This window comes from Ammospiza caudacuta, chromosome 12 (assembly GCF_027887145.1).
Source record: "Ammospiza caudacuta isolate bAmmCau1 chromosome 12, bAmmCau1.pri, whole genome shotgun sequence".
In the NCBI taxonomy this organism is placed as follows: Eukaryota; Metazoa; Chordata; class Aves; order Passeriformes; family Passerellidae; genus Ammospiza; species Ammospiza caudacuta.
In genome coordinates this window covers 9,443,363-9,469,670 of record NC_080604.1, presented here as the reverse complement: position 1 = coordinate 9,469,670, position 26,308 = coordinate 9,443,363, and the positions used below count along the sequence as shown (strand labels likewise).

The following is a 26,308-nucleotide window of genomic DNA, read 5'->3' as shown; positions in this document are numbered from 1 at the left end:
TAACATTTTAAGTTAAGTATAAAGACCTTTAATAAACAATTCTAGCAGTTTAAATTGCATAATTTGATACTTTTTACAAGGAAAGAACAAGGAAAAAATATTTTTGGATCTTCTAGACTTTTGGGGTTTTGGCAAAAATAAGTTTCTAGAAATACTGCTGTTGCCTCAAGTTTAAAGACATTTTAACAGCCATAAGGATTCTTCAAGTCTGGAAGATCTACTTTTCAAAAGAGAAGTGCAAGATAATTCCATATTCTTAGATTGTGATCCTTGAGACTTCAACAATGAACCACTGAGGCATGCAAAACACGGAGTTTCCCTTGAAGATATTCCTTCAGCTCCATGCACATTTAAGAAATGAGCATGGAATGAAAGAAATTAGGTCTGTTCAGCATTGTGAAGAGCAGTCCTAAACAGTTTGGCTGCAGCACACCTGTGACCCAGCATGGGCACAGGTCAAAAACCACCCATGTTCCATAGTCCCGTGGGTACCGGGCATGGCAAAAGAACAGTGCAAAAACACCCAAGGTGGGGAAATACAGACAGCATTTCCCTCAGGATCATAAAAGGTCAATACAAGAAAAAAAAAAATCCAAAATATCTTCTAGAATATTTATAATTTAGAATCTAGAATCTGTAATTCAATGCCCAAGGACAGACACAGGGACGTTCAGAACACATCGATAGAGCTCCGAAAGAGAAGAAATCAGCCCTGGATGCTTTGGCTGGTTTATGTGGCAAGCTGGTTTGTTTAGAAGTAAACTAACTACATCTGAAAAGGCAAACAATTATTTATTTCATGGGAAATTGAACTGTGTATTTATTTTCACATTTTAAACATGATCAAGTACAGCAGTTTGGCAAGCTTCTACTGAGAAAGAAATGCGGAAATATTTTAGCAAATGGTTGTATGTCTCGAGATTAAGTGGGTTTTAAAAACCATTTCCATTTTAATGTCTGCAGATTGCACTGCTCCTGACACTAATATACTCATGCCCTGAGCAGTCTGCATCTAATTTGTGTTGTTATTTATCTGTTACTGCCAAATCTCTGCATTTAGTGGACAAGCCTGAAATTTGCCATTATAAATCCACATGAAGGGTTCAGTGTCATCCTGAACTACACTTCAATTGCCATTTACCTCTTTTATTGACAATAAATGGCATTCAATGCCCAGTCTATGAGAAAACAAGAGAAACTATTTAATTTCTTGATGGTTTTCCTTGTTAACTTAATGTCTGCTTACTAACATTCTATTGGGACAAATTGATGATACATGAGACAGTGTTTATTCAAATAAGTAGTTCCTATACATTTTAACAGGTAATTTACATGTCATGCCCAACAAGATAAAGTAAATGCATTCATCTTTCATATCTGGCATAAGTAAAATATGCATAAATCTTTCCCAGGGTTAGGATGATTGCACCTAAATGCTTCCTTGCTTCCCTAGTGACAATATGGCTTTCTTATATTTACTTTCCTCTTTGTCTTAAGATTGTGAACAAAGGATCAACTGGAAACAAAACAGTTTCTTTGGGGTTTTGGTGTTGACCTTGTAGACCCATGAGTGCTGCAATTAAAAGTGAAGGGGGATTTTTTTGGAAGTAAGGTCAGATTTTTGATCTTCATCCAAGTCCAATATGTCATCACACATGAACAGGAGAGGTTAAAAGGGCAAATTTTTAAGCATTTGACTGTGCAACTGCTGCCTAATGTGTATACCCACAGTTTCTACAGTGAACACACAAATTTGGCAACTATGCACTCAACTGGCTCCTTGCAACTTTGAAATGTTAACAAATATACTTAAAGTATAAATAGTCAGGTGACTAAAGAGCTATACTCACCTTCATAGCAGTTATAGCTGAAATTAATGGTATTTTCCTAAATGAAAACATTTGAATTTTCATGCATAAATGAGATTTGCAATTAGACAAAAACATGGAGGATATACTAAAAAGACTGGCAAATGTTTTCTAATCAAATGTCTTAACAGCCATCATCAATTCTATTTTATAACGACTTTGACATTCTAAGGATTCTTTTATTAGACACTTTTACTGCAACTAAAATTTGTTATGATGATATTCCCAGAAGGCAAAAACTGGTGAGGTACCCAGTGAGCATTGCTGAAGGACATTGGTTTGCACACTTATATTTAAAATTGGCTAGAATATTGGGACAATACTTCATAAAACTACAGGCAGCTCTGAGACATATAAAGTCTAAAATTCAAGCTTGATTTCTAATCAGAAACTCATCTTTGAGCAGCACAACACCTTTAAGTCCATACCAAGTACATCTGTCATTAGTGTAGCTCCGACTCACAGAACGAGTGCCAGTTGAGACTGATAAAGAAGAAACATTTCTCTTTAGCAATTAATTACTGTCAACGTTGAGGCTGTGATAGAACAGTCTATGACATAAGTTTCAGAAGTAATGGGGTTTGGTTTTTTTTTAGGTTTTTGCTATAAAAAGGAATAGCTTACTGGAAAATATGAAACCAATTCAGATTTTTCAAAAAAATCCCAGTTTTTCTCTCTTGTTGACAGTGCTTAGAAAATGTGGGTTGACTTGTTTTTGATTGCTGTTTAAATAACAGATTAATTTAATAATTTTGGGATATTGAATAACAACAAATTATGGGGTGGGACAGCCAAACCCTGACCCTAATGACATTCTTATGCTAATTCTTATTTTCTTTTAGGCTCCTGCTTTCTTAATAAAACCTATATTTTTGAAAATCGTTTTTAAACATTGCAATTTATCCCAGAGTAGTTTGCTTATAAGAGATAAGTTTACATATAGGGAGTATATTTTATATGTGTGTATATATTTATTGCTTGACTCAAAGCCTGCTTAGGTGTATAGGTGTCCTTCCACTGAATGAGTTCCCAGAGATGGCTGTAAATGTGAGCCAGCTGCTAAAAAAGTAATTAGCAGGTAGTTCTTTCTACTCTGTGATTTATTTTAGCATATTGCAATTTAAATCCAAGTACTAATGATTAAATTTGTGATTGGAAATGTTTATGAATTTTCATTACTGCAGTTGGTAATTGTCCCTCTGTGCATGGGCAGAGTATTTCTACAAGATCAGTAACAGCACACCCACAACAGAACAAAACTGAGCCTCTGCCCCTCACCCTGTGACCTTGCTGGCCATGACTGTGACTTTGTTAGCAAAAACACAGTATTTGTGCCCAAAATGCCTTATCTGAGTAACATTATATGGTTTCAATTAACTTCAGTCATCATTTTTACTTCTACTAAGAGACTGTTTTTAGTCTCCTTTTTCAGACAAGGGCTCTATAGTAGTGCCTGGCACTGCAGGAACAAAAGCCAGGGACTGGGGTATCCGTTGACACAAACTTGCTTAAAGCAGAGTATTTGCACAACTTTTGTCTGCAAACCTCTTCACAATATACTGACTCTCATGTAGGTTTTCAGTATTCCACAGGGTGCATAATCAGGTAAATATTTACAATTATCTTCCTCTATTTGCAATAAATATTTGCAATTATGTGTCACAGATTAACCTATAACATGATCCAAGGAGGACACAGAAAAGAATCTCACTGGCTCAAGGTGATGCTGCACAGGTTAAGCACCAGCACAGTGTCAGATCCAGACTTGCTGCATCAAAGATTGAATCTGAATTCTGACTGATTGAGCCCATCATTCTTAAATTACAAATATTAAGCAATACACTTGCTTGTAAAAATATTTATTGGTACTGAGGCTATGAAACAGAAAACTGGGTCAGAAGATGTAGGTCTACAAAGGACTTTGGGTCAAATTCCTGAGCTGTTCTGCGGGAAAGTGTCCTGGGTTATAACAAAAATATTTGGAATCCAGTGAAGTCTGCAATCTTAGATGCAATTTGTAGATTGTTAATCACAGAGGGTAAACGGGATAACGAACAACTTTCCCATGAGAATCTAATAGTTCTTCTGGATTATTTCTTTAGGTTTTGCCATTGCTTGTGGAGAAAAATAATGGGTGCCTTGAGATCAGTTTGCAACTTACAGGGTTTTCTTTTATTTTTTTTTCCACTGTGGAACACAAAATGTTTTTCTATGAAAAAGATCTTAGTGCATTATTTTTGAAATACTATAATTTTCACTAAACTCAGTTTCCAGCTTGGTGCGTTCCAAGTATTGCAGAATTGTATTATTTTTGAAACTTATTTCCTTTGACCTGAAGTTACCTAGGAACAGACTGAAATCTGCATTCCTTTGAGAAAACCTAGTCCTGTTAAATTAATCTTCTTCGCATGGAATCATGTCTGTTTGCAATATTTAAACAGAATCATTCAATGGTTTGAAGGGACCTTAAAAACCACCTGGTTCCAGCCCCCCTGCCATGGCAGGGACATCTTGCACTAGACCAGGGTGCTGAAAACCCCATCCAACCTGGCCTGGAACATCTCCAGGACTGCTTGATAATTTGCAGACCTTCTCATTAACTTTCTGTTAAATTATCACAAAATAAGGCTGCTTAAATTCTACAATGCTGGCACAAAGCACTCCCAGCAGTGTAACCTTCATTGTATTTGGTATGTCAAGTGGAAAAATCACGGCTTGATTTTGTTGAGTTTGTACTTTTCAGGCAGTGGGACCCATTGTTGCACTTAAAGGGTTCCAGAGCATCAATTTACAAAGCACTCTCATACTTCCATTCCACAAAGCCATATAAAACCAATTATTCATACTAGACATTAACAATTTCCTTCTACTTAAAAGTTGGTCAGTAGCAACTGAAAAGTGAATATTAGCACTTAAAATTTATCTGCAGTGTACTTACTCCTGTTTCCTGTTTTAAAGTAATGAAAATATCAAGGAGAAAATTTAGGACTAAGTTCAGAAGCACACCTACTGACTTCAAAGTGAAGTTTTCACCTTTATTTGCTAATTGCATATTGATTTAACCTGGAAAGGAAGAGCTGCAACAATTTTTGTTTAACTTTTAAATTCTTCCTGACATTTATATTGATAGACAAATTATTGCTGTAAATACTAATCTCCCTGACGATGACAACCTCTCAGCATAAAGGAAATCCAATTAAGAGACTTATCAAAGCACAGAAATTTGCATAATCAATACCTATGCAATTTCACAATTAAAATGTACCAGTACTACAATCAAAATGTCACAGCACATGGGCAGCAAATGCAGAGAAAATACATTTTCAGTGTGAAGGAGGAAAGCTAGACTGAAATCTTCCTCTTTTAGCTCTATAAAGGACAAGTTTACAGGAGCACTGGTCGAAATGACATGACAGCACTGTCATGTGAGATTTGTTATTATTAACTCAGCTTCCCAGCACTGGAAATTTGGAGAATAGATTTAATCATCTCCCACTCTTTCAGACTAACAGCTCTAAGAAGGAAACTCTGTTTGGCATTCCAGTAAAACAGCCAGATCTCACTGTACCACAAGGGAATTCCTAACGTATCCAGCAGGGTTTCACTCCTGGACAGGAGACTGAACAGCACTTACCTTTCAAATCTAAATCTTACAGCCTATGCCCTTAGAATGCTGCCTGAGTTTAGGAAAAGAATTAAAACATTCAGTATTTGAAATTAACATAAACCTCTACCACTTGGACATTTTTTCTGGTAGAAAGTAATAGCCACAGCTTTAATTTAAGAGCATCAAAGTTTTAAGTGACCCCTGTAAGAGGAGAAATGCAACCTTGACAGAGGTCAGTACCTAGGATAAAACACAACAGACTCGTACATTCTTCAACACAGCCTCGAATAATTCAGTTTTATTGCTTTGTCACAAACAGTTGTATTAAAAAATTTTTTTTTAAAAAATGGAAAGGGCTTACTTGAAACAGTCATCGCAAGCAATGTTCCCCGTGGTCTCCTTTATGGTGCGCTCGGAAACAAAGGCTGGGTACTCTGTGTCACAGGGCTCCAGGGTCTGCTTCAACCTCTGAGCTATAGGCACAGCAAAAAACATCTTGATGTTAACATGAGAGGAACAGCACACAAAATTGTGAACAACATGAGATGCTGTGTTACGGAGCTCGCAGAGAACGGAAATGTTACTCAGCTTCTGCCACCCTGTGAGATTTCCTAGGCAGTGCATAACGCTATTTTTTCAATTAAATTAAAAAAAAAAAAAGTTTATCCAGAGAATGTAATTTTGCAAGATATTGCTGTTAAAGTAGTTATTAATAGTTTAGCCATTGCCAACCTACTTTACATTTATGCATGAGTTTTTATTCTTTCTGTTTAGATCCAAGATGGATTTACTGTCACTTTTATCTCAGTGGTGCTGTGCATCACTAACCTTTATTCATGGGAGTTTACATTTATTTGGTACGTAAATTGTGGTATATTTTACTGAAGCCAAAGCATCTATTTTATATTACAGCTTGGGAATCTTTGTAGGGTTTCATCAGTTAAAATAACTCTGTGGGTGGGAGAGGCAGAAGAGTTACTTTACCCAACAGCAATGTTTGTTATCTGCTTCCCAAAATAGTAATAATTAGGACTCCATAGCACCTTTAATCTGAAGTCTTTGCAATGCAAGGAAAAAGTGTCACTATTTCCATCCTAAAGATTGGGAAACTGAGTTACCAGGAAGCAGAGGGGCTGGTTCAAGGTCAAACTACAGGACAGATACTCTTCTGGCTCTCACTCTGAAGTATCTGTCACAAAATGTTTCTCCCTCATTCCCTTTCTTTTTCCTCCCCACTCCTTCATTGTTCCTTAACACAGAGATACACTTTGCACATCAGCGCAAATGTTAGCCCTATCTTAAACTAATTGCCAAGTGGGAAAACAAGATGAGGTATGACAAAAATAGATTACACAGAACAGGCTCTTGGGCTTGACAGACCTTCCCTGGAGATGATCTGTTTCAGAGTGAGTGGTGCATCCACTGAGCAGTGCCAGGAGAGCCACCACATCTGCATTTCCAATCACACCAGGGCAGGCATTTCTGAACTCTTCACACTTCTTGTATGTGATAAAAATCCAAAAATTATTCCATCAAATACACAGATCTCAAAGGAGGTACTAAAGCTGCTCAGAAAAGTTTTGTTATCTCTGATGTTGTCACTGTGGTTGTGAGATGTTTAAAAGTTCAGTATTTTTTAGAAAATTGTCTTACTAGCTCTACTGACATCTTCCCTTTCTCTTCTGTTCTCCTTATCTGTTGTCAGGAATAACTGGAGTTTATCACCTGTGTTTTGAATCTACCCTCACTTGTATCAACATATGGCTTGTGTAACAAAGAGGCTGAAAAGATTCACTGGTCTCACACTTCCTGCACCTCACTAGAGTCCAGAAGATGATGGCGTTGTCCAAGGTTTAGGGGTTCTTCTCTCTCATTTACAAATGTGATTGCAATTACAAGATCTTGTGCAGAAGTATTTTCCATAGCAGGGTTTGGCAAAGGAGCAGGTGTGTGTGGACCCTCCAGCATCTTCACAGTACATCACATTCTATTAACATCACAATTTCAGTGGGAAGAAGTTTCTCCACTCAAGGAATTGATTTTTTTTTTTTTTTTGTTGTTGTTGTTTGTTTTTTTTTTTTTCCCTTGAGCTTTGGTAAATGTTCTTAAGTAAAAAATAAATGTGCAAGTTTATTAATTTTAATTTCATAAAGTGCAGTCATAAATATGACAACTCTTAGTGGTAACATAGCGTTACATAAGACAATACCTAAGCACATGCTTTTCTCTTCTGCTCTCTTGTGAAATGTATTCTACTTTTTCTTCCTAAAATATGCTGCTTCCAAACAACCATCCCTTGCTACCTAAGCAGATATGAGCTGGGCAAGCACTACTCTGAAAATACTGAGATCTCAATGAGCATCTTGAGGGGGTATTTCCAATATTCTTAACTCATCAAAGTGGAGAAAGTGACTTGTGACATTTAAACTGTCAACTAAACCATGAATGGAAATTTCTCAATAATACTGGTCCATCAAAGTGCTGCACTGATAGTTTTGTTTTAAATAAAAGAAAGTTTGCAAGTTATTATTGTCTCTTCTGTAACGAGTGCACTCTCAAAACACAGCTCAGACATTCATTTTTATGAGCTGTAGAGGGATGTTGTGTTTGAGAGACATTTTCTCTAGCATACAATGCAAGTTCCACTGGATGTTTCATGTCAGGCTATATTAACACATATTTGTGCAGTACACTTGGAAAAAATATATATTTCCTACACTGGCTGCTTTGGCTGCTCTGCAAGCACCAAGGACTGGGACAGGCACAGCTGCCACTCCTCAGGGAACAGATTTGCATTTTCTGGGTCCAGCACAGCAAACCTGGCTGTCCTTCACAGCCTCAGTGTCAGGGATGGTTCTCTTCATGCTTAGGGAAATCACTGAACAGTTGGTCTTGGTTTTAGGGGCCTGACTGATATTTTATCTTCAGACAGGATATTATTTTGGCATAAAGACAGCCTAGCATCCAGGCAGTGCAAATATTAAATGAAGCCTAAAGCAGCAATTTTATCCCCTGCTTTGCTAAGAAGTATGCAAATATGAAGCTGAAGAATTCAGTTTGAATTCTTGCACCAGTCAGTGACATACAGCACAATTTGCCTATTAAATTGTCACTTGAAGAGCACTGCTCTTGTAAAGTGGCCCTTTACTTTTGAGAAACACTTCTAAAAATGCCATAAAAAGTCTGTTAAAACATAGAAAGACAGCTTACACTGAAAACTTCCCATTCTTAGTGAAACTATTAAAACTTTCCATTATTTCAAATGAAGCTTCTGCATTGAAAAAAAAATATTTTGAATAAATTGAATTTTACTACATTTTAATGTCTATTTTTAAATGGAATAACAAAACAAAATACAGATCAGTCTTTTTTAGCATAAAATCTACTATCTTAAGCTTTAAAAATTATTTTTGTATGAAATAATAGAGATGGTCATATTTCTGTACACTTTTTTTTGAAATGGCATTTTCCAGCACAATAACTCCACTACATTTTATGGCAGCCCTAGCAAAAAAAAAAAAAAAAAAAATTGTATAACTAAAACAGTGCAATTGCTTTATTCACAAAGATTGTTTTGGAATGAAGGGAAATGTTTTTAAAAAAACATATTTAATCATTATCTACTATTTTATCTTTTCTGCTTTAGTAGTGTACTGTGTTCCCAGAGTGCACATAAGCACTTACTGGTTATTCACAGAAGATCTTAATTCTCTTGTGTTTTAGGAAACATTAACAAAGAAGAGAATGCTGGCATGGGAGGAAAACTATTATCAGATGTTTATTATTTAATCTAAAACAGTGTACACACATCTGAATTTCAAAAGTCCTAATTACTCTAGACATTTCTGCCATTATTCCAGGAAAAAAAAAATCACATTTACCTTTAGCTGTTAGATCAGAGTGCCACCAACTGCATAGATTAAATTCCACAAGGAACCTGGAGAAATTATTAGAGTTTTCACATTACCCCACAGAATGTTTTCCAAGTACTAAACTGGCAGTAGCTTGATAACGTTAATCCTATTTTAAATAAAAGCTAACACAGAACTGAAATTCAAGTTACTGGCATAACTCTGGGATTAGCACCTACTCCTATTCTCATATTTTTACTGGGTTATTTTTTTACCTCTGAAAACTTATTCTGAAATTAACCCCACCAATATATCATAGATTTACCCATTTTTAATTTAAAATATTGATTATATTTGGAGTGTTCATTAAAACTCTCAAAGCATGGCAGCACACTCTATTTTTGCTGTTGAACATTATTTGTCCATCATGTGGGTATTTTAACTCTAGCAAAATGCCATGGGATTATAACTGTCCTGGCTACCACACAGGAGCACACATAAAATAATTTATTTTATTAATTCTCAAATTGAAATAATAAATGCTGTTTTGTTTTGAAGAGCAGAAAAAATTAACCATTGCCTAATCAACTCTAACTAAATTGCAAAGAACACTAAAATAAACCATGATTTACTTGGAAGAATGGACTGAAAAGTGTCAGCCAATCAGTTGTTGTAAAGTAGAGAATGTGAAACAAATATTCAGTTCATCATATGCCCGTGAATCTACAATACTTATAAATACAGAAGGTTTCTTAGCACTTGCAAAGCTGTGAAATGTAGCATCAGTCTCATTTTAACACAATTTATTTCCCTCAAATTAACTTAGAAAGCTGCATTTCAGATCAATCTCTGCCCTTGGCAGCAGCCATTCATTTAATTCTCCTTAACTCTTATTCTGAACTTTGAAAAAAGCTCATACAATTTACAATTAAACAAAATGATTGCAAGAAAAAATCAATTTTATGTCAGTAAAGATAAAATTCACTCATATCTGCAGCTCTGCTTTCAGATAAGAATAATAATAAATCATATAACTTAATACCACTACACATTTTAAGGCTTGCTCTTCTCCATGTGATATTGCTATTTCTTAGGCACCTTCTCTTGAAGATAATGATCGTTATGAATTAACTGGGAATTTTAGAAGAATTAATGGAGATAGAAAAATTCAGCAGCATCCATGTACACCTTATCTGGCACTGCAATGGGTGCTTCTTACAGAATTTTATGAAGTGAAAAACCATACAGTGAGTCAGGGTAACAAGTTTCTCCTCTGACAGCAGCCCACCCAAGCAGTATCACAAACAGCCAGACATGAATCTAAAATTTAACAGTAACCACAGACAGAAATTTGGGTTGTGCATTGTGATCTGCTAAACAAAGACATGCAGATATTAGTGAAGACCACAAGTGTGATAAAAGTGAAAGTGCAGCCAAAATTCTCTCAGATTTCAAAATGCAAAATTGGAAAAAAAAGACAAATATTAACATATTTAAAATCATCCAAGAAAAGCAGCACAATGCAAAAGGTAAAAATATAAATATTCAAAACTACAAAAATTTAGTAATTCATAGAAATATTTGTTACATTCTTGATGAAATCTACTTACAAGACAAGTTCAGTCATAATCCACTTTACTGCAGCAAAGAAGGCATTATAAGGCTGGAGAGAAGAAACTCATTTAATAAAAAGTCAAAACATGCAGCATTTATAGCTTAACTGAATTCTTCATGTAAAAACCATCCTTTAGATATTCAAATGCATATGGAGCATAAAACCCTCCTTTTTTAGGGATCAAGAAATATTATTATACTGATTATTAAAATGCATAAGTAATGAAATTTTCTTTTTATAATACTTGGTCATCTGCACAGATTATCAGTGGAAAAAGGAAAGTTTTGGGAAATGATTCTTAAATCTTTAACCTCTAGGGGTTCCTATTTCCCAGGCTATTGCTGGAGGAACAGCTCAGGCAGATAAAATGAGCTTTTCTTGGGCTGCAATTCACAGGCTTGCCTCTCTATAATGCAAATCTCTATTCATTACCTCAGCCTCATTAGGCTCAGAAAAGTCTGAATTTACCTAAATGTTTATCTGTGTCATTTGACAGTCCGGTTGTAAGTACTTTAAGAAGTTTTTTCCCCCCTCCCTCTGTTTTTCTGGATCATGACAAATAGAGCAAATCCTTTGAAAATCCTCTGTTGACAGTACTTCTAATACATTCTGAATATTTCATTTTTGAAAAGACTATTAATAGGATTAATCTTTCATGAAAAAAGCTAGGCAGAAAAGTCAGCTTCCAGAAATTTGGAATTTCTCCCTCATCTTTGTTAGGATGTCCTAGTTGCATAAAATTCTGCCGACTCTGTTAGATGCAAACAAAGCATTTTGAGAAACAGAAATCATAATGATAGAACTCCTCAGATATCTAAAATCATGCCTAACCAGCCCAAAGCAGCACTCACTGCAGCAGTGCTGATAGTGCTGCAGCAACAGGACATTTTCAAAAGTAACATTTTCAGGGGCCACAGAGAAAGTTTCTGTGCAGGGCTGAGGATTCAGACCCAAAGGACTCAGGCAGTGCCATGAAAAGTTGAGACCCCAACCCAGCAGAATGCAAAATGTCTGAGACAGGAAAGATTTTCACCTGTGAAGCCCCATCTTATAGGAAATGATAAAGAACTACAAGACTTTTCTGGAGATGAAAAAGAAAATGTCAGCCCTGTGGGACATCTTATTTATTTTCATTCCAAATCAAAAATCCTGAAATTTCATGTCCAAGTAATAAAATTTGCTGTATACTTTTGTTATCATAAAGCCAAATTTAATGTAAAACAATGTATTCATTATTACTTATGAAGAATACTTATTTGGTGTGAAATATACCATGTGTTTTAGTAACTATTTTAATCCTAAAAATTAATCAAATTTCTAACCCCAATGTATCTGAAAAAAATCTTTAATGTCTACAAAAAATGAAAAAATATTTTTGTTTTGAAATTCCAGTGGCAAACCCATGTAATTACATTGATATAAATGCATTCTCATGAAATGTGATTTGACTCAGGAGCCTTTTCCACTCACAGATAGTTCCTTTGAAAACTGCAACAAAAACTGCAGGAGTTTTATTCTCTCTACATATTCAAACCACCATAGAGAGCCAAAATAATTTTTTTTCTGTGGCTCCATGGTGCTGCTACATTTGCAACAAAGTGGTTCTATGGAGAATCACGTAGGTCTTGGAGCAATTAAAACAAAAGAAGTGCTAAATAACAAAGTATTTATCTGGAGAGCTGTTAAGAAGCAATACTGTTCTGATAAAGGAATGGACCAGGTGCTCTATAAGTCCAGTCCATCCCTAATTTATCACCTCACTCCCACAGCCTAAAAGGCTGGGATAGAATCTCTGATACCTCTTCTCTATGCTGTTTAAAATAGGAACTTTTTAGGGAGTTTCCGTCTTGTCCCTGTCCCTATTCCTCTATTTATGAAACCATAATTCTCAACAGGAAGGATAAACGTATGTAAGCAAACCTTTTGCTTAAGCAGAAATTATATTGGATACTGTCTAATAACCTGACATGTAAAAAACTGGGCAAAAAACCCAAGAAAATGAGGAATCAGCCCTATGGGTCTTTAATGCAATTTCTCTTTATATTTTCTCAATAGTCATGGTTGATAGAAGTGACTGAATCAACAGGAAAATAATAACCTAAAACTCTGTTCATGTTTCATACTGAGGCTCACCAAAATTCTCTTGAGGTTTAAAAAGCTTGACTATCTCTAAATAAAAAAAAATCCTTGACATGTCTCAGTGTATCCCATAACAGATGCAAGGGCTTTTTTTCTGGATATCTTGGACAAAATTTGGAATAATAAAAAGACACCTTTTGGATTAGATCCCACTTTGTAAGGGATAATGCCTCAGCTCTACATGCTGAGTGCTTAGGCAAACTGAAGTCCCAAGTCTTTGGATAGAAGGTTTTTGTTAAGAGCTGTAATATATTTTAAGATATTTCATGCAAATGTGTTTCACAGCAGCCTGTTCTATTTCACTAATAGTTTAGGTCTCATTGCAGTCTAGTATTTATGATGGGAAGATGGTCTTTTTCAGGGTTCAGACTTTAGTGGATAACAAACTGATAAATGCCATAAGTCCAGGCATATGAAAAACAGAATCATGTAAATGAAAACATCCCCAAATGTACAAAATTATTAAAGAGTGGGTTTTTTTGTTTTTTTTTTTTTTTTTTGGTTTTTTTTTTTTTTTTTCTTAGTTAGACCTATATTTTTCTAGTTAGTGCATTTAAAAATAAATTATATCAGGTAACTTTTCCAGACTGGCAAAATTGCCAGTGTTTTGCTGCTGTTCTCTTTACTGAAGAATTTTTTCATGCTATTACTGTCATCTATTTGTGAAAATAGTTCCTTTTTAATATGCAAAACCTCTATCTAACACCTGATCAGTTCTGGTAGATTATTACAGGAATCAGTAAAATGGATGCATGGTCACAAAGCATCCTTGGAGGTATTACCCTGATAGAGGATTTAGCAATAAGGAAGCGTTGCCTTGGCAAGACCCAGGTTGTCTCTAATCCAGCCTGGCAGAGAGACAGGGTTTGTACTCAAATTGCAACACAAGGGTTTAAATGCATCAAAATCCTGCTATAAAAGACATGTTTAAATACTAGGGAAAAGGAATTTTTAAAATCACTGACTTGCATGCCTTGTCAATGAACCATTTCTTTTGTATAAAAAAAATTATCAAATTTTAATTACATATTTATGTAGAGAAAAGGAATATGTGATTCCAGTCCCCCAGACAAAACACAATCTATTGCCAAATTTACAAATCCCTAAGAAGGCAAATTCATACAGTGCAAAAAACTTTCTGACAGAACCTCACAAATGGTGGCCCAGCATTAAAATGATTCAATTCGAAAAAACCAGAACACTTTGTGTTCGTTTATAATGGAACACCCTTTGTATGCTCTGGGATAAACACAGAGAGCTGTAAGCATTCCAAATCAAAATAACAATTTTACAATGGCCCTGAGATATTTGCAGCAATTTTCTTGGATGATGGCATGGAAAGATGCTCAAGAGAGGTGCTGTACTTACGTCCAGTAAGCTATGGGCACTGTCGCTACTCTCTTTGTTTGTCCTACACATGGCCTGGTAGTCATAAAGGGTAATTCTACAGGGAAGAACAGAAAACTGCTTGACTAAAAGAAGAAAACGCAGTGGAATAAAAATGATGGTATGGAACATTCTGCTCACAAAGTGGACAGGAAAATAAAAATTGGAACAGCTGGTGGGGGAAAGAGGGAATGGGATCGTTAAAATACAGGTTACATGGAAGAGTGTAAGAAATGCTGTGAAAATTTTGTAAGGATTTCAGCAGACTACAGAACAAAGCAAAAGCATAACTGGGAGGAACCAGGGAAGATATGCAGAGAGTGTAACATACAATGGCATAAAAAATGTGGGGAGGAGGAGAATACACATCCAACACAATGCTTAAACAATTGGTTCTGGACTGAGATCAGCACATTGAGCCCCAGAAAGTGAAGAGCCTATGCATTTGAGAGGCTTCTCACAACAGAACACTCAAAGTTCAGTAAAAGCAGAAACACTCTTCTACAGTCCCAGCATCTCAGTGCACAACTGCTTTGAACATGGCATTGCTTCTGAAGGAGACAGAGGTGGAATTTCAGTGCATTGACAGTACAGATACTTGAAGCAGGATGGTTTTGCTTTGCTTATTTTCAGGAAGGCAAAATATTCCAGATAGTTGCTGTAATCAACTAATGCTAGAAGCCTCCTCAGATGCATAGTAAACAGGGAAATTTACTTATGCTTGCAATCTTACTCATCATTGAAATACTTCAGAGATCTAAATGTAAAATCCAGAACTCAGACCTAGTACATGGAATTATTGTGATTATTTCTCTAAATCTGTCCATAGAACAATCAATAAACTTTTTCCATCCACATAAAGAAAACATTTAAAATCTGTAGCAGATGTAAAGGATCTTTAACTGATAATTTGTAACAAGTGTAAATATATAGAACTCACAATTGTTATTTGAAACATTTCCATTTGACTTGTGCATCATCAGAGAGACAAGGGAACACAACTGGACAGAGATGGTTAATAGAGGTATGAGATGGGACTAAAATGTTTTGCAATATGTGCCTTGCTTCTAAGTGGAGAGGAAAGAAAAGCACACAAATTCAGCTACATAGAGGATGTCCCAGAAGCTGCCAAAATCAGGTCATGAAATGCACTCAGCATCACCACGAGGCATCCTGCACTGCATGCCATGAAACCTTGCAAGCTGTACCAATAAAATGCTACATTCCATTGTGGTAGAGACTATATATTTTTTTTTTCTGATCTAATTTTGTGACAGCAATCATCACTAAAAGCTTCTTTATTATGTCTATATTTTCTTTCTGGCTTACAGACAAAATCTCTAACATATTGGATGTCGCAGCTTCAACCGAACATTTAGCACATGGTCGTACTGCTTACATCATTGTTTTTCTCTTTTGCTGAGAATAGCAATGCCCAGGAAGGCATTGTTGTGTGGACTGGCAGAGAGAGGCACACGGGAGACAAAACATAACTAGAGACCTAAACATGGTGTGAGTCGCACACTGACCATCCTTGGCAGCATCCCGCCCACGGCCAGATCCGCGCCCCAGATCTGCCAAGACAAACAGAGCAGTACACCGTGTAAGCTGTGCTGCCTCTGGGGCATGCAGAAATACACCACTTCCCCTAGCTTTGCCCTTCCTTCTTCCTCATCCTTTAGCCATGCTCAGGATCCAGCCCCTGGAAAGGAATTTCTAGAGCTCAGCCTTTCCAGCCTTATCCATAATTTTATTCCTTGGGATCCAAGCACGGTGGTGTCGTGTGTGCACCTGGATCACCCAGTGATGGAGGCAAGAGATAAATGCATAGAAAAGGGCAGTTTACAAGTGTTCATGTGCTTTGTGCAGAGTATCAAGAAATTCCGTATGGATTTACATATGGATGAAAGAGTCCCATCTTGCTTCATTTAACACCTAGTCTTAGAAGCAGAATACATTGTTTTGTCTCTATTAATTTTAAATGTTTTTTCAATGTATTAATTTTGGTGACTGTTCCATGTTTGAAAGTGTAATCAATGTCTTAACTTTCAGTTTCATACAGCAGAACTTCATGGTCAACCAGTGGACTTCAATATTCTGCTAAGCAGTGTTAATCAACTACTATTATAATACTATTATATATATCCTAGTATATATATATATATATATATATATATATACACTGTTACACCATTCAATACTATAAATAGAATAAATATACTACTATAATGTCATGTGAAAGATCCATAATAATTTGAACCTAATTTTGGATATTGATAAAAGCCTTTCCCCCCTCAGTATTTGAATTTGGATTATATTTCTCATGTAATTATTGCATTCTGATAAAGTCAATAGTTTCTTTAAATGCTCAAAGATAAAAATGTACTAAAAGACTGAAATCTGTACTCCCACAAATAACCAGAAATATAATTAATACTGAACCCCAACATGCTAGGTGATATTTATTGTAGATTGTCTTATGTTATTGCAGGGAGTATTCAGCAATCTAAGATTGCACTATGATTAAGGGAAAGAAAACAAATGAATAATTTTACTTAGAACACTCTTCATTTAACAGGGGAAAAATTAATAAATTTTAGAGTGATGGCAGAAGGAAAGAGTTTTAATGAATAACCTCAAAATCATGTGGATCACTACAGAACTTGGAAAGGCTTGATATCATCTGTGGATGATACTGGTTTTAGTTAGATGAGTTTAGTTTGAGCAGATATATTTGAACCTTCCAGCGTGAAGGTTCTGATTCAGGAAAAATGAGAAGTCAGCTAATATATCCAGGTTTTAAAAAAGGAAAAACAAAAAGAAAGAAAAGGAGCAAATGCTTACAAAAATACATAGCTTTCTGAATAAAATCTGGAATGTTTTGGGTTCAAAACATTGCATTGCTGTCTCAGTAACTTTCAAAGTGGGCTGTTCAACACCTAGCTCAAAGTTTCTAAGGATGATTCAGACAATTATAGCACAGGATGTGCAAAATATAGCAGTGAAAGCATTACTGCAAAATGTCCTTAAAAACCTGGAAACAAATAAGAATTTTGTAACACACTTCAAAGATTAGTGCATGAAGCTGAAAACCACGTTGAAATCTGAACACTGCAACATACTGAACCAGCTCCAGCTAGGAATGGTATCATATGGGTTCCAAGGCATTCACTATTTCAAATCCTGTTGTTTTGGCTTTATTCTTATAATAGGGAAGCAAAAGCCTTCCAGCCCTATTCCTTATAAAAGGTAGGAGAGCATTTGCACTCAAAGCAGTTGCCTAAGATGCTTTGGTGCTCCTGTGCTCAGGTGTCATTTCCAGGGTGTTCTTATACTGCTAAAGTCTTCCTGAGATTTTAGAAAATAGACTTTCTTCTCACTCAGAAAGACTTAACCCAGTGTTGCAGAAGAAAGGCTTCCAGAGCACCCTCTCTGAAGTGATTGTATTTCAGCTTTAAGTAACTGTTTGCAGCTGACCATGCTGCGTCCAGCTGATGATAGTGAGGGAACACAACTTCCTGAGCCCACCTGTGTGCCCAAATCCATGCTCTGTACCACAGCACCTCCCAGGGAACTCTGCTCTTGCTGCAGAGGACATTCCTGAGACTTTCTGAGACCACCACACTGTCCCCCTCCACACCTGAATTCCAGAGAGCAACTGTGTTCAGCATCAGCTATTTAGCACAACCAAAATGTGCACTGTCAGTTCATGTAACTTCAGCAGCCAAACACATCTTACTGAAAACCCTTTTATTGTCAATTTCCTGATACAGTAAATGCCACTCTCCTACTTTTGAGCACTTACAATTGAGTATGAACCTGGTTCAAGAAAATTAAACTTCCAAGACCTACCAGCAGCACAGGATACTTTGGCAGATGCAATTTCTATTGCTTTCAGCCAGGTTTTCATCACACCCATGGATTTCTACTAGGTAGTATAAATACCACAAATGACAATTGTAGCAGCTGAAAGGTCTTCAATGAATAAAATTTCAAATGTTTTGTCAGCAGTTCAAGATTTCAAATAATGTGTAGGAAAAATAAGCTTTTTACCATGGAAGTGAACATCCAGTCTACAGGAAAAGAAAAAATGCTTTAAAGAGTTGAACAAAGCAAGCCAGTAATACAGAAATCCTAATTATTGACCCTGTGCTTTATTCAGGAGTCTGTGGAAAAATCAGTGATGACTATAGCTAAATTGTGGTGGGAAGATGTTCATAACTCAGACCTGAGGTGTGCAGCCTGTCTGGCATTGTCACAAGGAAGGGAAAGAGGGACAGTGCTGAATGCTGTGGAGAGCAAAGCAGTTCCTAAGCCTAGAGAGGCTCCTGTGGGGAGACAGCAGGACACTGCAGGAAACCCCTGACTGTTGCTGCTCTTGCTCTCACATCTGCACTGACAGATTCTTAGTGTCCACAAGCTGCCAGGGTAATACCTTTCACCAAAATCAATGGAAAGAATAAAACTAAATTACGGCATTTTGACAAAACAAACTCGTCATCACGTATCTTTGCATTTTGTGCTCAGCTATTCCCAATTGCCAATGTTCTCAAGGAATAACATGTATAAAAACTGCAACTCAGCCTGTATTTACAGAATATGGAATGAAAATTTCTTTATGTAACAAATATGCCTGTGTTTCTCCTTAAGTGTATAAACTGATTCTGTATATGAATACACTGCCTTAAAAGTAATATTTACAGAGACAAAGTCAAACAATGCCTAAAACTCAGATTAAAGACATTAATTTTAGATATCACAGGATGAAAATATTAGCAGAAAACATACCCCACAGCAATGTGGGAGTTTCAGTGTGCAGGTACCAGATGCACATTTAGTAAATGCTGGAGTAAAAAGTAAACCTTGTTGGTAATGACAATTTGTCCAATGCCAAGTCCAAAACCTGCAATTTGGAATGTTCCTGCAGTCTATGTCTGATCTTCTGCAAAGCATACATGTACGATTTGCCCAATTAATAGGCAGCTAAATCTACGACTGTAAAAATACACATGAAAAAACCACAAATTTTAAATGTGTCAATTTAGCACAAAAAAAAAATTAAGAATATCTTAATAAAATGCTTCAATATGAAATAATGGCCAAAATATCCTTCATTTGTTAAGCAACCAGTTACTATTCTCATGATTTGGATTTAAGAATTTACTAAACTACTTTCTAGGAAGAGAACAAACTTCTGAATTTATTTTATTCTCATAACCTGGGGAAAAAAACACTTGTTAAGTTTTGCTTATAAAGCAAATCAAGGCAGACAGATGAAAATCTGCCTTTTGGTGCATGAGGAGAGCACAGGTGAAGGATCTGCACTACAAGAAAAACTGGGAAACAACAGAAGCTCTCAGAGCAGCAAGAAGTTGATAGACTGAGCCTCAGCTCCTGGGAAAGCTGCATTTCAGGGGTGTGCCACCTCAGTCCTACATCCTGACAACCTGGTCAAATGACAATATTGACAAATACCAAAATTACAAAATGCCAAATACCAATGCATAGACTCTTCTGTGTAAGAGGATGCCTGCTGGAAAGAGAACTGTAAGAGGAAATGATGCTGCTTCCATATTTTTCATATAGAATTGCTCAGTTTTCCTCCTACTGGAAAGGGTGAAAGTGTTTGGAAGTCAAGAGATGTTTCATTTTCTCTTAGAGATTTATTATGCTTATTTCTTTAGGGATCTCATTGCTTTGATAGCCCTTAATTTTCCTGATGTTAGTGTTGGTTTTTAGATTTTCATGGTTCAAGCTGTTGAATTTTTTTTTCACTGTTTTTATATAAACAAAGTGCTGAGAAAAACATAAAGAAACTTTTCTAAGTTATGTGAAGTAGATACTTTTCCATAAGCACATCCTAATTTATTTAATAATACATTTAAATCATATTTAAATTATTTAACTGTGTGCAATACTTAAGGTATAAGATAAACATAATTTTGCTAAATGAAATCATAGAGCATGTCACGTTGCTGTGCAGGCACTGATATAGTTTTTCTCCCTAATTATAAACCCCATAAACTAAGAAAATATACATACATACATATGCACACATTATTCAAAAGAAGTACTGAGTTTAAAGAAATTGAGGAGGGAAGGAGGTATTTAAGTTCACTTTAAAAAATAAACAGCAAACATGAAAATTGAATTTCATCCTGCTGCAGGTTGAAAAGAAATACAGTCAGCAGCAAACAACCCCCTTTTGTTTAGCACTTCCATCTCAATCCTACAAAGCACTTCTATATCACTCCAAGTCTGCAGTAGATGGGAGAGCAGACAAAGAGTTATTTCATTCCCTTTGTGGGTGCAGAGGCTGGAAGCTGGCAGGAATCACAAGGTGGGAGCACACCCTGGATCCCTGCACTGGAGGGAGAGGGGACCCCCAGTCCCACGGCTGCTGGGGCTGACAGCAAATCTCCTGCAGGGCACATCAGGCTCCACAGAACCTTCCAAAGTCACCCCAGAGGGAGCACAACCAGCTCCAGAGGGCAGGGTTACAAAATTCACCTGCTGGACTGTGTACATGCCTTGTAAGAAGCAAATTGCAGGGAAGGATGCTCTGGGCATTATCAGAAGGAAATGCAATGACAGAGCTCTGTCTCTGCTCTGCCCCCAAGGTAAGAGCAGCAATGACAATATAATGTGGGCAAGGCCCACCTGCTGCTCTCAGGGAATCCCTCTGCTGACAGATCTTGCCACTGAACCAAGCATCCTTTTTATTTTCCTCTTATCTCATATAAATAAATGTTGAAAAAGCAAAACACAATCCCCACCCAGACAAATTAATAATCTTACAAATATTGTAAATGCATGTATTTTTATTGAGAACCAGCAAAGATTTCTTCTTCATATTGTTGGAATAATTTATTTAAAGGCCTCATCTAACACAGCTCAAAGAAAGTTTCTGGGAGTTTTTTTGCTGCTGCTATCTGCTGTAGGGGAAGTTGCTCACTTGCAATTACTCCACTTTGATTCTGTCCCGTCTTTAACTGATTTGCAATGGTCAGTTTATCATGGTTGAATAATTGGCTCATTGTGCTTACATTTTCTTTAGTATGCAGCTCAGTTACACCGACCTTATGCCTTCATTATCTCTAAATAATTAAGTACAAGACCAGCAAAATCCTAACCAATGGTCTAGTCCAAAGATCCACCCACAGCTCTCAAGCTATGCCTGTTTTCTCAATGTTGGTACCCACCACTGTCAATCACTGAGTAGCTGTTTTGTTTGAAATGCCTTGTGGGGCAGGACTAAACAAATTGGGACAAGCTAAAGCATTTTCCCTTGGTTTTGACTGTATTTTGTTCTTTGCATTAAATAAAATGCTTCATCTCTTGTCCAAATAGATCCTTTCATTGCCAAATCCAGTTTATAAACAGTGGTATTACTTCACTTCCTTCTACAGCATATGTTAAATATGTAGTGCTAAATGCAAAAAAGTCCCCACCCTCAGGAAACTAGGATTGGGGATGATTCCATGAGTGCTAGATGCTCACATTTCAGGTCAGTCATTCACTGGCAGTGGTATCAGCTGCCAGGCACAGACACAGCTTAGGGGAGCTGATTTACCAAGCAAGCCCACAAACCAGAGAGAGATTCAGAGAGGCTCTGCACAACCCTCACAGGTTGTAACTAAACTCAGTGATGGATGGCAGCAGTGATGTCTCTTTTTATTCATACTAGAAATGCACAGGAAAATAAAAAGGAAAAGTATAAAAGGAGTTTTCTTGTGCTGAAGAGGACAAAGGGGTACAGAACAGCTCTTTGACCACATGAACAATTCTTAGACCTTGTGAAAGCCAGGAAGACTCCAGTGGTGAGTTACAGGTTAAAGGCAAATTTTATTCTTAATTCCTCAGAGTGCACAACTTATTTCAAAGGACAACACAAAATCACTGTTAGTTTTGAATGTCACCATGATAGTGAGACCAGGTCAATAATCACAACCACGTTCAAAGGTAAGTCAGCATGTGAATGGAGATGGATTACTGGGAGAACACATTTTCCCTTCAATAGCAGGACATTTTGCACTGTCTAGCTCAAGCAATCTCCAACTTTTTACAGGTCAAAATGATAATGTGACGTAAATGTTCTGCTTTAAAGCTGTTTAAAACTGCTCAGTAGTGGATATGGCCCAATCCCCTTTCCACCTGAACCCAGTGGGAAGAGGAAAAGGACACAGTTTTAGCATTGCTGTCAAATAAACCATTGTTTAATTAGAAACTCACTCTAGGCTGACTCCAATACTCTCAATATTTGATGTGTATGAAATCAAATTACACTCAGGTTGTACAGAAAAGATACAGAGGTACAGATGAGAATCCAGCCACACTGCCACTCTTGGCTTCTTTATACATGACTTTGATTTTTTTGTTAGAAAATTTTTTAAGAGATAAAATGTTAATTCTTACCTCTTAAAAGAGCCCATTGATAGTAACTTGTTCATCACAGCCCCTTCAACCTCCCCAAAAAAGTAACCAGTCTGTAAGGGGAAAATGCAAGGAATTACCGAAAGTGTGGATAAATGCAAAACAACACTGGATGCAGTTTAAACTGGCATATTCAGGATCTGGCAAGAGTGGCTTTGACAGCTACACACACAGGTTTTCAGGAGTGCTGCTACATAAAACCTGAAGAGAACTTCCCAGTCAGGGCAAATTGTTGGGATTATATTATTGCCCCTGAGCAGATGTGAGAGCTTAAACAATATATTGAGGTACATTATATAACATCCAATATCAAAAATAAAAGCCTTCCAAACCTAAAGCTTGTAAGGAAAACACACTAATCTGATGACAAACTCTTGTGATTAAAATGTTACTCAAAAAAGATATAAACAGGTTGTGAGAGGATTTCATAAACAGTCATTAAAAAACATTGTTTATAATTCCTGTATGACCTGTTTAAGGAGCTGGAACAGTACATTTCATCAATCCTATAAATTTTAACTCCATTCAGAGTCATTTCATACTTAAAACCACTCAGCTTGATGAATTACTCATTTTGTCCCTATTCAGTACTTGTGGACTAATAAAAATAAATCTCTGTTGAGAAAACAAACATTGCTGTTATAAATTTGGTCAGCAAGATGGAAGTGACTCCATCATCTGCAGCCATTCCTGTGACAGTGGAAAATCTTGCAAGTACAGCACTTTTCTACCTTGGGAAGACCTGTTTTATTTTAGAGCCTCAGCTCCCAGGAGGATTGGATATTTCTCTTCATTGTTTAAAGGGAGAGATCCCACAATTTATGAGGGGGAAAGGGCACTACACTCTCAAATTGCATGGATTCCATAGGTTTTGTATGAACTAAACCCCAATTCCATTACAAGGAACTTAGCTGACCTCAAGTATGCACCTGGGAGTTGGCAGGCAGAAAAGTTACAGCCCCAGCTAAAAAAAGGCATTCCTCCACCTAAAAGGCAAGTATTGCCTTTTTTTCCCCCTTCTTTTCCTCAGGGGAACCTTGGAACATTTTCCAAAACATATGGGTATGTAAAGTCTCCTAGAAACACAAGGAACATGACTAAAAATACCAGCTTCAATAGCCCTGGCTGACTGATGAAGAAAGATTACCCTAACGATTGGAGAGGCGGGCAACGTCAAGAAACTCCAAACCATAAATGCCCCACATAACCTTAGATAGCAATAAACCTGATTTGTCAGCTTGTGCACCAGTCTGATGAAGACATTTCAGTGACAGTTCTCTCCACAAAAGCTCCCTTTGTAAATGCCAGCTCTCCCCCAGGCAGTTACACTCAGGTTAGCATTTTTTTAATACATCAGGATTTAGTTGCAACGCAGAATTACTCTGCCCCAAAACCTGATTCTTGGAGCAGTTCAGGTCATGTTTGGAAAGCTGATAGATAGAAAAACAGTGCTGAAGCAACCCCAGACAGGTCAGGAATTGGTAAGGCATCATCCCATTTCTCTATTCCTTCTCTACCCACAACAATCTGTTTACTCACTATACATATATAAAATATATGTACACTATACTATATATAAAATATACATTATACTATATATAAAATAGACACACACAAATGTAATCTTATTATAAATTTACATAAACACAGAGACTTCCCTGCTGCCCCTCTTTGACTTGGATACATTTAACTAATAAAACAGGTCAGAATACATTTCCAGCCTACTTCTGGTGCAACAGTTGTCCAAACTATTCAAAGGAATAGTAATGGCTTTTATCAGGTGAGTACCAAAAGAAACATCTCTTCCTAATCATCACTGGCCATAGCCAGCTATGAGCTGGCCAATCACTGGCACAAGTCACAGCTCTGCATCTGTAAATAGCACCAACAACTAAAGGGGAAATGGGCAAACAGGTTTTCAGTGTATCAAGATTATTCCATAATGAGTGTATTTCTTAGGTCATGCTCATCATAACAAAATTCAGCTGAGGGCAAAATAGGAGTGTGGCTATTCGTATTCACAGTCCCAACACATAAAACAATTCAACTTCAAACAATCCTGGCCTGACTGGGGGACCATCCCATCAGTTTTCAGGCAAAAGTTAACGAGAATGGTGATGGTTCCTTTATAAGGTTTGCAGGATTGAGCAAAACATTCTATGATTCTGTCATAATCATATTTCTGGTCCTCTCCATTGTGATGCTGAGTGCTTAATTTTAATCCTTCAATGACTGTAATCCCCTTCAGAAAACAAACTCCTCAGCCAACAGCTATGTAAAATCTCATTATCTTAAGTTTGAATGTAAAAGCTCTGTGTCCTCCCCCTCTCCCTTCCCAACCTTTCCATGTGACAAAAATGGCACAGGGATTTTTTTTTTTTTTTGGAGTAAAAGCCTCTTACCGAAGACAGACACTTCTGCAGCAAGAAAGGTCTTTAAAGAGAACATTTATGAGTTTAAGAACAGACCCTGCTCCAATGGGAGAAAGAAACTGAGCTCCAGTGAGAATAAAGCTTATATTCTTTGTAGAGGGAATTTTTTTTATGTTGCTAATTCCTTACCATTTTCAGATGGTGGCCTATTTTAAAAAAAAAGTAATTTTAGATTAATATATTACATGAGAAGTCTCAACAAAAATCTTACACTTACCTGTTGATAGTCTTCAGACACTAAAATAAATCCATTGTTATCTATTAGGTAACAGTTGATTGTCTGAAAAATAATAAAACACTATTTTAATTTTTGATTTTAGGACACAGAAATAAGTTAATTATATATTTACTTCTAAGTCAATTATAAATGGCTAAAACATTCAGGTTTTTATAAGGTTTTACATAAACTCAAAATAAGTGTAGTCTTGGTTATGGGATATCATCCAATTTAATTTGTACGCTTTTTTCATGCAAAACTAAACAAAGATGTCTACAGAATTGGAGGATATAATATAATTACAAACAAACATAAAAACCAAAATTTTGTGGTTTCATAATCCCTTCTTAGAAGTTTCCCTTATAGCAAAGTTTGCAAAGGCAGAGAACTTCTGTGCTCCTGATGGCCTCTTCTGTATTTGGAGAAAAACATCAGCACAATGTCATTACCCTAACGATGCACTAATGAAAACACAGTGTCAGCCTGCAGAACCAACAGGGGACCAGGCAGTATTTTTTAATTTGTTCACTGGGGGATGGGACCAGAAACTTCTGTAAAAGAGGCCCCACAGGTCTCCTAAAGCTTTTCAAATTGTATTTTTAATTGGGAACTGGGTTTAGAGGCAGGACTGTTAGCTTTTGGTAGGTCAGACGTCTGAACTGTATAAAACAAGGTAAAGCCAAATCAGAGCTTCCCTCCACACACACATGCACCATTTTAACCTCACAGAATTACTTGCTACAGGCAAAGTTTTAATTAC

General features: G+C 36.7%; 1 protein-coding gene across 1 annotated transcript in view; it reads right to left on the bottom strand.

Annotated features, from left to right (window-relative positions):
* CACNA2D3 (calcium voltage-gated channel auxiliary subunit alpha2delta 3) overlaps positions 1-26,308 on the bottom strand; it is a 382,512-nt gene that overhangs the window by 11,840 nt on the left and 344,364 nt on the right. The window contains exons 30-35 of the mRNA XM_058812839.1: positions 25,549-25,611; positions 22,882-22,952; positions 14,449-14,524; positions 10,937-10,989; positions 9,357-9,412; positions 5,837-5,948 (exon numbers count right to left, since the gene is read on the bottom strand). Coding sequence (XP_058668822.1) covers positions 5,837-5,948; positions 9,357-9,412; positions 10,937-10,989; positions 14,449-14,524; positions 22,882-22,952; positions 25,549-25,611 — 431 coding nt within the window. The remainder of the gene's footprint in view (positions 1-5,836; positions 5,949-9,356; positions 9,413-10,936; positions 10,990-14,448; positions 14,525-22,881; positions 22,953-25,548; positions 25,612-26,308) is intronic.